This window comes from Phragmites australis, chromosome 1, assembly GCF_958298935.1.
Source record: "Phragmites australis chromosome 1, lpPhrAust1.1, whole genome shotgun sequence".
NCBI classification, from domain to species: Eukaryota; Viridiplantae; Streptophyta; class Magnoliopsida; order Poales; family Poaceae; genus Phragmites; species Phragmites australis.
The window spans coordinates 10,403,357-10,419,643 of record NC_084921.1 but is presented as its reverse complement, the minus strand read 5'-3'; the positions used below and the strand labels follow the sequence as shown (position 1 = coordinate 10,419,643).

Sequence of the window (16,287 nt, the reverse complement as noted above, 5' to 3'; positions counted from 1 at the left end):
CGATGCCGCCGCGCGCGACGACCCACCCCCTGCTACCCGGTCGCGCTCGCGGCTCTCGACCCGTTCCTCCTTCCCTGCCTCGCGCCAGATACGACCTGTCCAGACGCCGCCTCGCGCCCCGCCGACCGCCTCCACCAGACGCCGCCTCGCACCAAGGGTCACCACCTCCGCGCGCCCTCACCCCACGGGGGCCACATCCACGCGTGGTCCGTCCCGGGCCTTTCACCCTTTTCCTCGGGGGAAAAAAAAAAGAACCGTGCCATGTGGGAGTGGGACGGTATCCACGCGTGGAAAAAGCCAAGGGAAAATTCGACGCCGCCGTCCGTGGCGTTGGAACTGGAACGGTGCTTCGTGGTACGTCGCAACATCGACGTCAAGTCGTCAACCCGTGGCTGGTGGTAACAACTGCTTCCTTTCATTTAGGATTGAACTGCGTAACGTGAATGGCACTAATAAACTAATAATTCTTCTGTAATTCAACTTAAACTGTACATGGAGTGAGCACTTCAAAGCATGCGTCAGCCTATCCAGTATCCCACTAACCACCACACAGCCACATCAAAAACAAATTTTATAGAATTCTATTTTTTTTAATTCAATTATTAGATCATAGGATGTGTGATATGTTTATAACCTCATATTGATTTTTCTAAATAGGGTTCTATAGAATTTACTTTCAGTCACACATCATCCACTTAGCTGATCTAATCTTTTTTGGCTCTCTACCATAATTTTACCAAAATATTGTGGATTTTGAAGGAGAACAAAATATGCGATTCTAAAATTTTCTGTGACTACAGAACATAGAATGAAAAATTCATAAAATTTTGTTAAAATTTTGTAAATTTCAATTTATTTCGTTGATGAATGAAAAAACTTATAAAACAAAAATGTAATTTCCAGAGTGGAGAAATAGTACTCCAACTCCACTACCCAGTAAACAAACGGTGAAGAGGAAGGCAACTTCGTTCGCTCTTCCTCCCTCCACTCACGTCGACGCCCGCTTTGACGGTTCCCGTTTCCGAACCGTCGAAATCGAAGAAAAAAGGGAAAACTGCAAAACCCCCCCCCCCCAAAAGTCACTTGGATTTTGACTTTCCCCCCCAAAAGTTGTTTTGTTGCAAAAAGCCCCCCAAAAGTTTGACTTTGTTGCAAAAAACTCCCTAAAAATTCAAAAAAATAAAAAAATCATTAAAAAAATTCTAAAAAAACTAGAGACAATTCTAAGACCTTCTGTGAAATTTGTTTTCAAAAATAATATCCTTTGCATCATATTTCATGGAGAGGAAGTTTGGAAAAAAAAGAAAAATATGCAGCTCATTTATTAACTCATGTTATTTTAAATTTGTCATGTCTACCATTATTTTTCCTACACAAATAATTATTTAAGTAAACTAATAAAAGTGGTTTCACTAATTTTGGGGGTGTTATGGATTAGTTATGAATTAATCTATCTGCAACCCATCTACTGAATCCTGCACGTTACAATAACTATTTCAAGATTTCATGTATTTTTACAAGATAGAGGATCATGTAAGAAGACTAAAAAATTTTGTTTCATGATTTTTGGATTAGTAAATAATTAACTATGCATTTAACTCGAATTAATAAATGAGTTGTACGTTTTTCTTTTTTTTCAAACTTACTCTCTATGAAATATGATGCAAAGGATATTATTTTTGAAAACAAATTTCACAAAAGGTCTTATAATTGTCTCTAGTTTTTTTTAGAATTTTTTGTGATTTGTTTTAAATTTTTTTGAATTTTTAGGGGTGTTTTTGCAACAAAATCAAACCTTTGGGGGGTTTTTTGCAACAAAACAACTTTTGGGGGGAAAGTCAAAATCCAAGTGACTTTTGGGGGGGTTTTTGCATTTATCCCAAGAAAAAACCGCAAAACCCACCTGCTCCGTCGCTCCCACCTCTTTATAAACCGCCAGCGCCCTCCGCTGCTCGTCGTCCTATCACAACAATAACACGGCTCACACGCGCAGTGTAGCGGAGGATAGCAGAGCAAGGGAGAGAGCAGAGCGCCATCAGCCGTCCGATCCTTCTCCGAGTTGATCCGATGGCTCTCGCTCTCTCCGGCTCCGCTCGCGCCGTGCTGGCCTCGCTGGCCCCGACGAGGGCGGCGGCCGCGAGGGGCTACGCGGCGTCGACGGCGTCCGGCGCCATGAGGAGCGCGGCGGCCTCGGCGGACGGTGCGGCCGCGGGGGAGGCCAAGGAGGCCGGCCGCGGCGCCGCCGCCGAGGTCTCGTGGACGCCGGACCCCGTGACCGGCCACTACCGCCCGGCCAACTGGGCCGCCGCCGTTGACCCCGCCGACCTCCGGGCCGCGCACCTCGCCCGCACCTATGCCCGGGCGTGAGGCGACGGCCTTCCTGAAACTATTATGGATCTGATATGTACGAGGGGAGGTTGGCGCGCGCTCTGGACCGCGGCCGGCCGGCTTCTCGGAGTGGAGTTCTCTCGGTTGGTCGTCGTGCAACGTAACGGCGCATTATCTTGCGCGAGCAGCGAGAGATACAGAGGATGATCGGCCTCTGGTCGTCGTCGTCGTCGTGTGTGTGGGCTGGATGCCCTGTTCTACTTCTACCAGTACCAGATGTAACAGCGAGCAGGGTTTTACTGTTTTACTACTTCTGCTACCAGTAATAAAAGTCGTTTAGTTACTAATATATTATTGCAGTGTATCACGTTCAGTGGTAGTGCGTGCTTCCGCGCATCAGAGGTCCCTGGCTTTTAATCTCTTCCCAAGCGCGTGTGCGTGAGTTTGTACCCTCTTCCCAGAAAAAGTGCTCTCTTCGATCACAAACTTATTTCGTTTTAGACTTCCTGTTCATGGTGCATAAAGATTATTAAAAAGTTAAAAGTTTATCTCAAATGACCTTGCGATTGGTGGCAGTGTTTGCGCTGCGAGGATTTCAAATATGAATCGAACTTCTTTCGAGCTCAGGGGTAGTAAATTCGAGGCCTTTTGAAACGCGAGAAAGAGCGTTTCCTTCTTTAGTTTTGGGGAAAAAATCTGCATACTACTCGAATACAACGATCTGAATCTACCTGGATGAACGAAAAATATCACCTTTTACCTTCGTATACGCGGCCGTGGAAACTAACGTGACCCGGTCGGTGCAGAGAATCCGGCCCTCTGCCGCGGCGAGAGAGATATTGGACGGAGCGGGGGCTAACAGGCGGCCAAGTTTGGTCCGCGCTGCCGGCGCCGCTTGCGGGCCTGCGCGCGGCCGGCAGGCGCATTGATCGGCGCATGGGCGCCATCATCTTTTAACACGACGGCGACCGATCCAACGTCACCGTCCGTGCCCTCCCCCTCGCGAGTCACGACAACGACCGGCGCCGCGGGGAGCAGGAGCAGACAGCAGTGTGTGTATCCGTATCCGTATGCCCTCTCCCTGTTAGAGTTTCAGTTGTATACGAGATATCGTTGAGTTCGGTTTGGTTCAGGTCTGTTCTGATATGAGATAGATTGATGTATTTGAGTTGTATTACTTTTTAGGGATAGAGTTTATCTCTTTTTGAATCAGCCGAACACATATCTGTATGAGCCACGCCGTGGGGCTTTTCCCGGTACATATAAACATGCAGACGCGGCCCGAGAGGGTTGAAACGCTTTACCAAAACTTTCATGGCATCAGAGCCTGTCTCCTCTCTCACGTCCATGTCAGGAGCATCACTTTCCACGCCTGCCATGGTCTCCTCTTCTTCCCTTGGTCTACCCGTGACGGAGAAGCTAACTAGAGATAACTTTATTCTCTGGAAAGCTCAAGTTCTTCCGGCTATCAGAGGTGCCCAGCTGACCGGCTACCTGGAGGGAACAATCCAGATGCCATCGTCAACTATAGAGATTATGAAGGACGACAAGACAGTTGAGACTGTCACTAATCCAGCATATGCATCATGGATTGCACAAGATCAGCAAGTCCTGAGTTATGTGCTAGCATCCCTGTCCAGAGATGTTCTAGCCCAAGTAGCAACGTTGACGAGTGCTGCTGATGTGTGGAAGGCAATACAAGAGATGTTTGCCTCCCAATCTCGCTCAAGGATCATACATCTACGCTTCAAACTCACAAGTACGCGCAAAGGGGACATGTCCGCAGCGACATATTTCTCTAAGATGAAGGCTTTTGCGGATGAGATGGCAGCTGCTGGCAAACGGCTTGATGATGATGATCTTGTGTCCTATATCCTTACAGGGCTTGATGCTGAGTACAATCCACTAATTGAAGCTATTAGTGCAAAAGTTGATGCAGTTAGCTTGAGCGATCTGTATGCTCAGCTATTGTCCACTAAAGCCCGGCTTGAATCTCAAAATTCACATTATCAGATGACAGTCAATAATGTGTCACGTGGAGCAGGTAGAAATTATTCTCGTACTAGAGGGGGTCGTGGTCGTGGAGATCGCAGCGGAGGCCGAGGCGGTCGAGGCTATAACAACAATAGCAGATCAGCAAATTCAAAACCTGTGTGCCAACTCTGCACCAAAGTCGGTCACACAGTTCATCGTTGCTGGAAGAGGTTCGACACAATGTTTACTGGAGAAGTAAAAGATGCTAATACAGCGATTACTTCATACGGTATTGACACCAACTGGTATACTGATACTGGTGCTACTGATCATATTATTGGAGAACTGGACAAATTAACTACACGAGAAAAGTACAATGGTCAAGACCAGGTCCACACAGCTAATGGTGCAGGTATGACCATTAATCATGTTGGTTGTTCTACTGTTTATACCCCAGTTCGTGATCTTCATCTTAATAATGTTCTCCATGTTCCTAAAGCCAAAAAAAGTCTAGTTTCTGTTCATCGACTTACTTCTGATAACAATGCTTATCTCGAATTTCATCCTGATTTCTTTTTGGTAAAGGACCAAGCAACGAAGAAAACTCTTCTGCAAGGTAGATGTAGAGGTGGTCTCTATCCTCTCCCAGCCTTGAAGGAATTTCCCTCAGCAACACAATCCCTTAGTGCAGTCAAGGTGTCATCCGAACGATGGCACAGTCGTTTAGGCCATCCCTCATCAGTCATAGTTCAAAAGGTTATTAGTAGTAGCAATTTACCTTGGTTCCAAGAATCGAGTAAAGAGTTAGTGTGTGATGCTTGTCAACAAACTAAAAGTCATCAGCTCCCTTATCCTAGATCGTCAAGTATGTCTAGGTTTCCTCTAGAGCTTGTCTTTTCTGATGTGTGGGGACCTGCACCTACCTCAGTTGGAAGGAATAACTACTATGTAAGTTTTATTGATGATTATAGTAAGTTTACTTGGATATATCTTCTGAAGAACAAATCTGATGTTTTCAGTAGATTTCATGAATTCCAACAAAATGTTGAGCGACACTTCAACAAGAAAATTATAACTATGCAGACTGACTGGGGAAGTGAATACCAAAAATTAAATTCCTTCTTTAAAAAGGTAGGAATATCACATTATGTCTCATGTCCTCATGCCCATCAACAGAATGGCTTTGCTGAACGAAAGCATCGTCACATTGTAGAGGTTGGTCTTGCCCTGCTTGCTCATGCTTCCATGCCATTAAAATTTTGGGACGAAGCCTTTCTCTCAGCAGTCTATCTTATTAATCGACTGTCATCCAAAATCATCAATTTTGAGTCTCCCATGGAACGACTGTTTGGTCAAAAGCCTGATTATACCTCCCTTCGTGTGTTTGGATGTGCATGCTGGCCAAATCTCCGACCTTATAATACAAGAAAGCTCCAGTTTCGATCTACTCGATGTACCTTTCTTGGGTATAGCTATCTACACAAAGGTTATAAATGCCTTGATGTTCCAACTGGTCGTGTTTACATCTCTAGAGATGTAGTTTTTGATGAAACTATATTTCCTTTTTCCTTCCTTCGTCCCAACGCTGGAGCCCAACTTAAAAATCAAATTCTCCTTCATCCTACTTTGCTCAATCGTGATCGTTCTGGGGATATTACAATAGACACTAACATGCCTAATGAAGTGCTTGAAGCAGAGCAAGGTGATGCACAGATTGAATCAGGTGATTTTATGTCTTCTGGTGCTTCAGTTTTTCATTCCACAGATGATCCAGGCACGACACCGGGGGCGGTTCAGACCTGTCTCCGTCTTGGGATCGCTTTGGTCGTCGTCGACTTGACTCGTCACGCGCCCGCGCCCGTCCGGACGGCGCCCATACTGATCAGCACCATCCCGATGCACGCGCTGGCGCCCAACTTGACGCCCGTCCGGACGGCGCCCATACTGATCAGCACCATCCCGATGCACGCGCTGGCGCCCAACTTGACGCCCGTCCGGACGGCGCCCATACTGATCAGCACCATCCCGATGCACGCGCTGGCGCCCAACTTGACGCCCGTCCGGACGGCGCCCATACTGATCAGCACCATCCCGATGCACGCGCTGGCGCCCAACTTGACGCGTCACGCGCCGCCCGCGCCCGTCCTGACGGCGCCCATACTGGTCATCACGCGACTGCTCCGTTCGCCCATGCTGGTCATCACACGCCTGCTCCGTCTCGGGACTCTGCACCTGCTCTGCCTCAAGAATCCGCGCCGAACTCGGACCAGCCTCTGTCACATCCACCTTATGCTTCACCACGGGACCAAGCTTCACCAACTGCATCCCGCGCCCATACTTTGTCATCTCGGGAATTGTCGCCAGGTGTTGTCCAGTCTGCTGCAGAACACCTGGAGCTGCCGACAGAGGTACCCGTACACTCTTCTGTTGATGTTTTGAATTCTGACACATCTGAAGATCTACGACCGGTTACTCGTTCGAGACATAATATTTTTAAACCAAAAATATTTCATGACGGTACAATACGGTATGGGCTTATTAGTACAATGATGGAACCTCAGAGTCTCCAAGAGGCAATGGGGGATCACAGATGGAAACAGGCAATGGACGAAGAATATCTTGCTCTAATGAATAATAAAACGTGGCATTTGGTTCCTCCTAAAAATGCCAGCAATATTATTAATTGCAAGTGGGTTTACAAGATAAAACGAAAAGCTGATGGAACTGTTGACAGGTATAAAGCTCGTTTAGTAGCGAAAGGATTCAAGCAACGTTATGGTATTGATTATAAGGATACTTTCAGTCCTGTTGTAAAAGCTGCAACAATTCGAATTGTATTATCTGTTGCAGTTTCCAGAAATTGGTGCCTCCGACAGCTGGACGTTAAGAACGCGTTTCTTCATGGTGTTCTGGAGGAGGAAGTATTTATGAGACAACCACCTGGGTATGAAAATTACTCCTGTCCTAACTATGTTTGCAAACTTGATAAAGCATTGTATGGACTAAAGCAGGCACCTCGAGCATGGTATTCTAGACTTAGTGCGAAATTACAGCAGCTAAGTTTTGTTGCTTCCAAAGCAGATACGTCATTATTCATTTACAATAAAGGAGGAACTATGATATACTTACTTATTTATGTGGATGATATTATTGTGGCGAGCTCCTCGAAAAAAGCTGTTGAAGCTCTTCTTCGAGACTTGAATCATGATTTTGCTCTAAAGGATTTAGGTGACTTACATTATTTCTTGGGAATTGAAGTGAGAACAACTAAAGATGGTATTGTCCTTACTCAAGAAAAATATACTTCTGAGCTGTTAGAACGAGTGGGAATGAAGCAATGTAAGCCTGTAACCACTCCTTTGTCAACGTCAGAAAAACTATCAATAACCAGTGGTGATCTGTTGTCCGATGAGGATTCGACCAGGTACAGAAGTATTGTTGGTGCTTTACAATATTTGACATTAACACGTCCAGATATTGCTTTCTCTGTAAATAAAGTTTGTCAGTTTCTTCATGCACCGACATCTTTACATTGGACAGCAGTCAAAAGAATATTACGATATATTTCTTATACTAAATCAATGGGAATCAAGTTTAGTAGGTCATCCTCTGTTTTGGTGAGTGCTTTTTCTGATGCAGACTGGGCAGGATGTCTAGATGATAGAAGATCTACAGGAGGATTTGCTGTGTTTTGGGGTTCAAATCTTGTATCTTGGAGTGCTCGTAAACAAGCTACTGTATCTAGATCCAGTACAGAAGCAGAGTATAAGTCTCTTGCTAATGCTACAGCTGAGATCATATGGGTTCAGACTATTCTTAAAGAACTTGGTATTCCTCAGTCTAGGGCAGCTTGTCTTTGGTGTGATAATCTAGGAGCAACTTACTTATCAGCTAATCCTATATTTCATGCAAGGACTAAACATATTGAGGTGGACTATCATTTTGTAAGAGAAAGGGTGGCAGACAAGCAGCTTGATATAAGATTTATATCGTCAGAAGATCAGCTTGCAGATGGTTTCACTAAACCACTTACTGTTCGGAAATTAGAAGATTTCAGACGCAATCTTAACTTAGATAAGTTATGATTGAGGAGGAGTGTTAGAGTTTCAGTTGTATACGAGATATCGTTGAGTTCGGTTTGGTTCAGATCTGTTCTGATATGAGATAGATTGATGTATTTGAGTTGTATTACTTCTTAGGGATAGAGTTTATCTCTTTTTGAATCAGCCGAACACATATCTGTATGAGCCACGCCGTGGGGCTTTTCCTTGTATATATAAACATGCAGACGCGGCCCGAGAGGGTTGAAACGCTTTACCAAAACTTTCACTCCCCAGCTCTTCTCGTCAACCTGTGCGTACGAGCCCAGACGAACCTGACAGTGAACTCAAAATTTTACTGCCGATGGAGAGGAGTTTGTCGTGTACTACGCGCACGTCGGCATCGAAGCATCGCGAAGATGAAGGGAGCTGGACCAGTTATCCCATGACACTGCCAAGATACTCCAGCATAAAAAAGGGAAAGAAAAGCCGTACGGTGTGGGCCGGCTTGCGTGGGCTCAATTCCCTAGAAGTTAAGTCTACCCATCCAGATCTTTATGCCGTCGGACGGCACAAGCGCCAGCGCCAGCAGGACGGCCATGAGCCCCACCGGCACCAGCAGCAGCAGCAACGGCAGCGGTGGCAGGACTAGCGGCAGGAACACCAGCAGCGCGGTCAGGCAGAGGAACAGCACGGCCCTGTGCCGACGGTCGCACCCGACCCTGCCGCTTCCCCTCGGCGCCGCGCATTCCACCGCAGGCGGCTGCTCCGGCAGGAGAAGAACTGCTCCTCCACGCCCTCCTCTCCATCGTGTCCTTGGGAATGTGTGATCCACTGATAGTACGTAGTAGGAGTCTAGCAGACCGGTCGTAGTAGTAGATACTTGCCATACCGCTAATTGCTTTGTGAGCTGTGATTAAGCCAAGTTGCTCTTTATTTGAATGGCACAATGACCAAGGATAGATACTGATGTGGCTGCAAAGATTGACCTGGATGTGCAACACTGCAACTCATGCTCCTGGCTTGTGTTGGAGGACAAACTAGGGAAGATATGGAGGGCTGGGTGCAATGTATGGAGATCAATGGCATTGCATCAGGTAGATAGGACTACTTTTTTTGTGTACTGGGGCTGGTGCACCTGGATGGGGATCCGGATCCCTGACTTCAGCGTGATGAAGTCACGAGTGAACAGTAATTCGTGAGTAGATGAACAGTTCTCTGACGTCGATTTACTGTAGCATAATTTACTGTTCCTTTATACTGTAGCAGTGCATCTGATCCATTCATCTGTGATCCAACGGTCTACAGACGTTCGAAGTCACCTGACTTCACCAGTGGGTGAAGTCAGTGGATCCGATTCCCCTGGATGGATGTAGGACTACACATCTACACAAGCTCAATTCCACTCAATTCCCTAGGGAAGATACGTGGATTTTTTTAGGGAAGATTAGATACGTGGGCTCAATTTCTGATTACTACCACTACTAAAAAAAATTCCAAGGACAGCTGGTGGTGCTCACATGATGATTAGCCTACCAAAAACTAGGCATTGCACCCTACAGCCTTACTAGATCGACCAAACGCGATCGTGCAAAGGCAGAGTCAGATTGCAGATTGTCTCGAGTGGCCGCCGAGATTCCAAGGTGAACGGTGCAGGTCATTTGCGTGACTTCCGTCGTGCAAAATTTATTTTGTTTACGACTCTGTAGAGGTGATCTGTGTTAGTATCAGTTGCCCAAGGAGATGCTTTAAGAAATATTTTAGCCCAATTTGCAGATTGTCTCTACTCTTGCTCGCTGCTATTTTAAACCTTGCTTCCCCAACACTGATATTATGTACTTCTAGTTTTCGCATAGCTTTCAGTAAAAGAAGAGTTACCTTTTTCCTGAGGAAACTGTAGGAGATTCTTGAAAGTATGTGTTTTGGTGCCCATTGGAGATACACTAGAATCTATATGTTCGAAATGTGACTCGTGTGACGCTCTGAGATGCCTATCTTTGAACTCAGCTGCAGTACAAAGATAAGTTGACTCAGAATGTAGGAACGATTGTTTGGAGTGGATGACTTAGAAAAGAATTTCGTTACATTTGTGCCACTTTTTGGTAAAATTCTTGGTTCTGAACAGGAAGCAATCTTCCCACAACCCCATATGTCTACAACATGCGGAAGTCAATTGAAAAGATTGGTCTAGCAAAGCTATGGCTAGGAATACATACTCCACAAATTTGATCAACTTGCCCAAGAGAATTAAGGCAAGGTTTGGCTTCGGGGCAAACATAAAAACTCCAACTTAAGGCGGAGGCCAATTTTGATCAAAATTGACGAACTTTAGTATCTATGTACACGAACTTCGATTCGACATTCATGACAGAACCATAGTAAGAAGCTCTGGGATAAATGCAAAACAACCCTGTGTACTAGCTTATGCCCGCTGAATCTAGATGAAAATGAATTATTATGTGGACCACAGGCCTATGAATACATTCAAATATACACAGCCCATACATAGTACTCACACAAGGGCTTAACAATTTGCGACTGTACTCATATCACCCACTGTATGAACCGCATATATGGGCACAGCAAGAAGACTTATTTTCCAAGCAATCATAGACGGATAAGAGGAAGTCTACCTGGTCGGCAACAACTGTTCGTCCAATTTTCTGGCAATCATATTGCAATAAGACAATGTCCTCACAACACCTAGATGTATCAGACGTAAAACAGATACACAATCTGATCTTGCATTGCTGGAATACGGAAATAATCCGTCGTTGATACATCAACATGCAGGCTCATAAATTTCCCGGTTTCCAGCTTGGCTGCAGACGACTCAGAGAAAAGGGGACATATAGGAGAGCAATAGGATGGAGGCATGCAAAGGTGCTCGCATCAGCCGTGCCAATCACCCAGACTTGAATAGCAAGACGGCCTTAGAATCGATGTAAAAATACACAAAGTAGTTTGTTTCGTGCGTCACGTATGAACCTGCAATGGACAAAAAATGCTTAGCAAAAATGTTGGCATTCAATATGTATACAGTGGACGATGATAAACGAAACAGGTTCATAAGTGAATTCCAATCCTTTCAGCTAACTTTTCCATTCCCAAGCGAAAACATATGCCACTAAAGTTCATCAGTTATCAGAATTAGATAGTCCACAATTAAAGCATATACTAGGATCTTGCTTTGGAGGCTCACCCTTGAGCTCATGCCAGAGAAACTGGAGCAACTAGATGTTTTTGACTTTGGATCAACAAATCCAAACCAAATTTATCAGAGAAACTCCAGCAGGACTGCGCTTATGTTGTGGCTCACTGCTAGAATAACTATCCATATTAGTTTGTCACTCACATGGTATGTAGACATAGTAAACAAGGTGGTAGATAAACGTCAACCAAGGGCAGAAGATGATATATTGTGCCTGTCATATCCTATGATTGTAACTCTTTCTAACCGCTAATTGAATTTTTCTTGAACTTCCTAGTCCTACAAGAATATGAGAAGCAATTAAAGACAAGATTTCTCTCATAGTCCTATGCTAGTAGAGTCAAATAGAACATCTGGAAAGACAGCTCGTCATTGTGTTTTAGATTAAGTTTGTGATATATATTAGTCAGTTGTGAGTGTATGACATGCTCTGCAGCCACAAGGTCACTCGAGAATCATCAGGCATGTGATTTGACAGCTCATACTGCGTCAATATGGGCATCATAAGTATAGATGAGATAAGATATAACAATGTACAGAAGAGATCAAACGAAGCCAGTGCCAGATGAGAAGGACTAAGTTTTCATGACATAAGTAGCCCTTTTAGGGTGGGAGGAGTGCTACTAAAGGTCAATTTGACTAGAGAAGAGTGACATGGTTCCCTTTTTGGCCCTGCTCTTCATATTGATAAGCTGAAGTGTTGCGAAGTTTGGACTAATTGACAGTGGCAAAAATAAAAGAATGCCAAATATAAAGAAGAGGTTAATTAGCAAAAAAGATGTGGGATTCAGATATTGCAACAACAGCCACTTGGTTCTATGCCATTGGTTGTGAAAATCTTTTGCATTTTGCCACCTACTTTTAGTGCAAAATCATGCGTCCATTCAAAAGGGGCATTCAGTCATTCTCCTTTGGTCCAGTCTTCCTAGCCGTGTCAGTGGCAAAATCCGAAGGAAACTTTGTAACTAGTGGTATCAGACCAATTGTGAGAACTACAGTAGCAAACCCAAAAAAAAAAATAACAAGTGGTGGAGCAGAACAAAAAATCCCATCATAAAGGTGAGGATTTCAGTGATAGCTATATTATGACGATGCCTGAAAGGCTGAAACACAAACAAACAAACAACCGCCATTGCGGTGGTGGCTTGGTTTCACCGACCCCCTGCTCATGCTTGTTTTGGCGCTTAGCTTATTAGGGAGGCGATGAGGCGGCTGCCTGCCACGGAGCTGTGCCTTAGAGTCGAAACCGGTGGAGAGCGACACAAAACCGCGGCTGGATCAAGGCCCTTAATGTGGTAAGGCAAGGCGTGGAGGCCCACCCCCTTCTTACGGACTAGGCGATTTAGATGGATGCCTAGGCGACGTCATACATGCGGTAGAATATTCACGCTAGAGGAAAATTAGAAGAGAAATTATCGAGGATGTGAAGAGAGATAGGTCAGCGCAGGGTTTCAGCCCACTCAACAAGCCAACCCATCTCAGCCCACCACACGTCCACACCCAACAGGGCACCAAAGCTACACATTTAGGGTTCCCAGCCACCACCTCTTCACTTCTTCCCATTGCGCTTCTTCTCGTCACCCCATCTTCCTTCACCATTTGAGCAGCACTGCCTCCAATCCATTCCCCTCTGCCTCCTACACTCATCCACACCGCCACAGCCTCCATCCTGATCGATGACGACAAGAACATCAAGGGTAGCGTGACCCAAGATGGCAGGTGACGGCAGAATCCAGCGGGAGAAGGGCAGGTGACAGAAGTCGGTCTGGAGAAGGGCAGGCAACGGAAGAAACAAGTCGGAAAAGGGTGAGAGATGGCGGAATAGAGCTGGAGAAGGCATGCACGTAAGGCTACGTGGCGACGCCTTGCTCCTGTGGCGACCTGGGTATGGCACACCTTGTCACCTAGGCGTTGCCTTAAGAACCTTGGGCTGGATACACTCGCACCACAGAATCATCACCGAGGAGAGGAAGGGGCTGGCCATGGAGGTGGGCACAGTGGTAGATTTTTTGGAAATGACGACGAAAGACAATGGATGCTTTAACGGGGTTAAGGGTGGGAGGTGATCTAGGACTGATCTAGAACTTTAGTTTAAGAATCCAACCATGCAATGGTAGATGGGGCAAGTTGTGGGAGCTAACCAGTGCTCAAATAGAAATAGCAGGGAAAGGAGTGGTATGGTTGCAAATCGGCTCCAAAAGAGTGGTATGAGAGCAATTTTGCCTAGAATAATTAGGCATATCGGGCATGGAGCTACATGATAACTTAAGTACTAGATATCTTGAAAGAGAAGCAGTTTGAATGGAAGAGAAATCAGCAAGCTATAAACAATCCAATGCTACACATGTACAACTATAAAGAATATGATCACAGGTGGGGTGACATAACAAGCAATACTGCACTGTTATATTGATAAAAAATTCTCTAAAATAATTGTCCATTGATTATCGATATATTCCTGATGTGACTTTCAAGTACAAAGTAGCCTGCCTTAGAAATACAAAAAAAAAATTCAATCAATAAGCACAAGGAATTCGGTGAAAAGGAACTATTAAGTGAAGTCTAATACAGAACATTTTGTATGACTTAGAACATTCCTTCATAAATAAATGATGTATTACTTCAATTGACCTGATCACTATTTTTCCCTTTTCACTTTACGCAATCCATGTCCCTCTTCTGTCTTCTGTCAACCATTTTTTTAGAAAACAGAGTTACCTCCGGCTTGTATTGAAAGCATAAACACTGTCTTACAAGGTGCCTTCTGTCTACCATGTGCCAGCCTCTAAGGGCCAGCGCGTACGAAATCGACCACGGAATAACCAACGACGCAAAGCACATCAGATTAGACATCAACCACCACGGTCGCAACCGCGCAATCATCCCACATGCACCCGTACTAAGGAGTATTACTGCCAAGAAGGGGGCGCGAGCATTACCGAAGTTGCGGCCGACAATGCAGTGCCAGGTGGGGCCGTAGTTCTTGTCGAACTCCTTCTTGATGTACTCCGCGATGTCCTTCTCCAAGCTGTGCTTCTCGAACGCCTGGCCCAAAGAAAATCGCCCAAATCCCAACGAAGAAACGAACCCGTCAACAAGGGGGGGACGGCGCGACGGAAACCAAATCGAGAGCACGAGAGTGGGGGAGGGCTATGGTTATTACGACGCGGGCGATGTCGAAGGCCTCCTGCCGCATATCCTCCTTCATGTCGGCGCTCTTGAGTTGGATCTTGTGCGCCGTCGCGGCCGGCAGCGGGGACCCCGCGGCCGCGCCCGCGGCGCCCCCCGGCTTGCGGTCCTCGGAGGAGGCCCGGAGCGCCGCCTGCGCGGCGCCCGCGGCCCCGCGCCTGGCCTCGTCGGACATTCCTGTGGGGCGGATGGAGCGGAGCACACTTCTCCCGTTCCTCTTCCCCTCCTCTCCTCGCTTTCTGAAAAGGCGATGGTGGCCGAGGGCGAGAGACGAGACGGTGGGCGTTCGCGTTGCAGCAGAGTCTGTGTAAGCTTTTTTAGCAGGTGGAGAGGAGAAGAGAAGGGGGAATTGGGAAGTTGGGGTGGGTTGTGGGCCTCGGCGCTAGAGGCCCAGCCCGGCCCGGTCCAAATAAACGACCGTGAGGTTGGTCTCTAAGAGCTGGGCCGTTTGGAATTCATGAATTTTATAAAAGTTGCGCACAAATTTCATATGAAACAGTTCAGTTCTTACAGAGATCAAGAAAAACTCATCAAGTACCGGCTAATTTAGAGAGGGTCTTGTGACCGAGATGATTGAGACGACGATGCTAGAGGGAGATGGAGGCGCCGGCGGTGAGGGCACATGACAGGGGGACGGACGCTGGTAGATACAAAGGATAGAGAGGCTCGGAGCTATTGCACCTGACGATCACATTCCTGAACCGAAGATCCTTCACGGAAATACCAACATGGTTAAACTCAACAGAGCAATTATTATCAGTAGTAAATCAACGACCAGAAATAGGATTCTTAATGATGTGTGGAGCAATAAGAACATTATTAAGATGAAGTGAATCAGAGAGAACAGTGGAGGTAGTGGAGGTGATGGGCAACAGTGACCTGTTATCGACAACAATAAATGAAGGAGTATATGACCGGGGGAATGGGATACGAAAAGGTTACTAGTGTTCGATGTCTTGTGCAAGGTCGCACCGGAGTCCATGTACTAGTCTATCGTGGCAGGGGGCGCAAGAGTCATGTTGTTGAATGCGTTGACCAGTGAATATTGATCTCACGAGTCAAGGCTGGACATTGGAGTCCAGGTGGGAGGACCCGGGGCCGATTGAGGATGGGCAAGGGCGCGGCCAGGAACGCCTACTGCTGTGGTGGCACTCCACTAGGGTGAGTGGTTATCATAGCATGACCGACATCTGTGGATGGGGCTACCGGCCACCAGGGCCCAGCCACATCTGAATTGTGCCCGTCCATGGGTTGTAGAAGGAGGGCCACCCAACGTTACCACTATCGGAGGAGTTCCTGCTGTTGCCGCCACTGTTTCCACGGCGACTAGAGCCGTTGGAGCATCCGGAAGAGGGGGCATGTTGGGCGCCCTGTGGAGTAGCCACTTGACGGGGCCTGAGGCAGTGTGAGACTCCGTCGCAGACAAACGCGGTGAGCGAGATTAACCAAAATGGAAGTCGAAAGACCTATAGAATCTGATACCACGATAGAAGTAATATGTCACAGAAATCGTGTATATTGATTTGATGACACATGTTATATGTA

The 16,287-nt window shown here is 46.3% G+C and overlaps 2 protein-coding genes and 1 non-coding gene across 3 annotated transcripts; 2 read left to right on the top strand and 1 right to left on the bottom strand.

Annotated features, from left to right (window-relative positions):
• The first annotated feature begins 1,944 nt into the window (after positions 1–1,944).
• LOC133909195 (protein SENESCENCE-ASSOCIATED GENE 21, mitochondrial-like) lies at positions 1,945–2,677 on the top strand. The gene has a single exon (XM_062351517.1). The coding sequence runs from the start codon at positions 2,068–2,070 to the stop codon at positions 2,365–2,367; it is 300 nt and encodes a 99-aa protein (XP_062207501.1). The 5' UTR covers positions 1,945–2,067; the 3' UTR covers positions 2,368–2,677.
• A 1,493-nt stretch (positions 2,678–4,170) lies between these two features.
• LOC133891378 (small nucleolar RNA Z247) lies at positions 4,171–4,310 on the top strand. The gene has a single exon (XR_009904196.1). It is a non-coding gene; the product is annotated as a small nucleolar RNA Z247 (small nucleolar RNA).
• Positions 4,311–10,764: 6,454 nt separating this feature from the next.
• On the bottom strand, positions 10,765–15,060 carry LOC133909184 (uncharacterized). Its single transcript, XM_062351506.1, has 3 exons — positions 14,717–15,060; positions 14,493–14,598; positions 10,765–11,330 (listed from the first exon to the last, which is right to left on the bottom strand). The coding sequence occupies exons 1-3, from the start codon at positions 14,915–14,917 to the stop codon at positions 11,248–11,250; spliced, it is 390 nt and encodes a 129-aa protein (XP_062207490.1). The 5' UTR covers positions 14,918–15,060; the 3' UTR covers positions 10,765–11,247.
• Between the last annotated feature and the right edge of the window lie 1,227 nt (positions 15,061–16,287).

What these genes read in the sequence shown, in the direction of transcription:
- LOC133909184 (XM_062351506.1), bottom strand. Translation starts at nt 14,917, where the DNA reads ATGTCCGACGAGGCCAGGCGCGGGGCCGCGGGCGCCGCGCAGGCGGCG. An exon ending in CCTTCGACATCGCCCGCGTC is followed by an intron (nt 14,599 to 14,716) that starts GTAATAACCATA and finishes TCTTTGGGCCAG; the next exon opens with GCGTTCGAGAAGCACAGCTT. An exon ending in CATTGTCGGCCGCAACTTCG is followed by an intron (nt 11,331 to 14,492) that starts GTAATGCTCGCG and finishes TGTCCATTGCAG; the next exon opens with GTTCATACGTGACGCACGAA.
- LOC133909195 (XM_062351517.1), top strand. Translation starts at nt 2,068, where the DNA reads ATGGCTCTCGCTCTCTCCGGCTCCGCTCGCGCCGTGCTGGCCTCGCTG.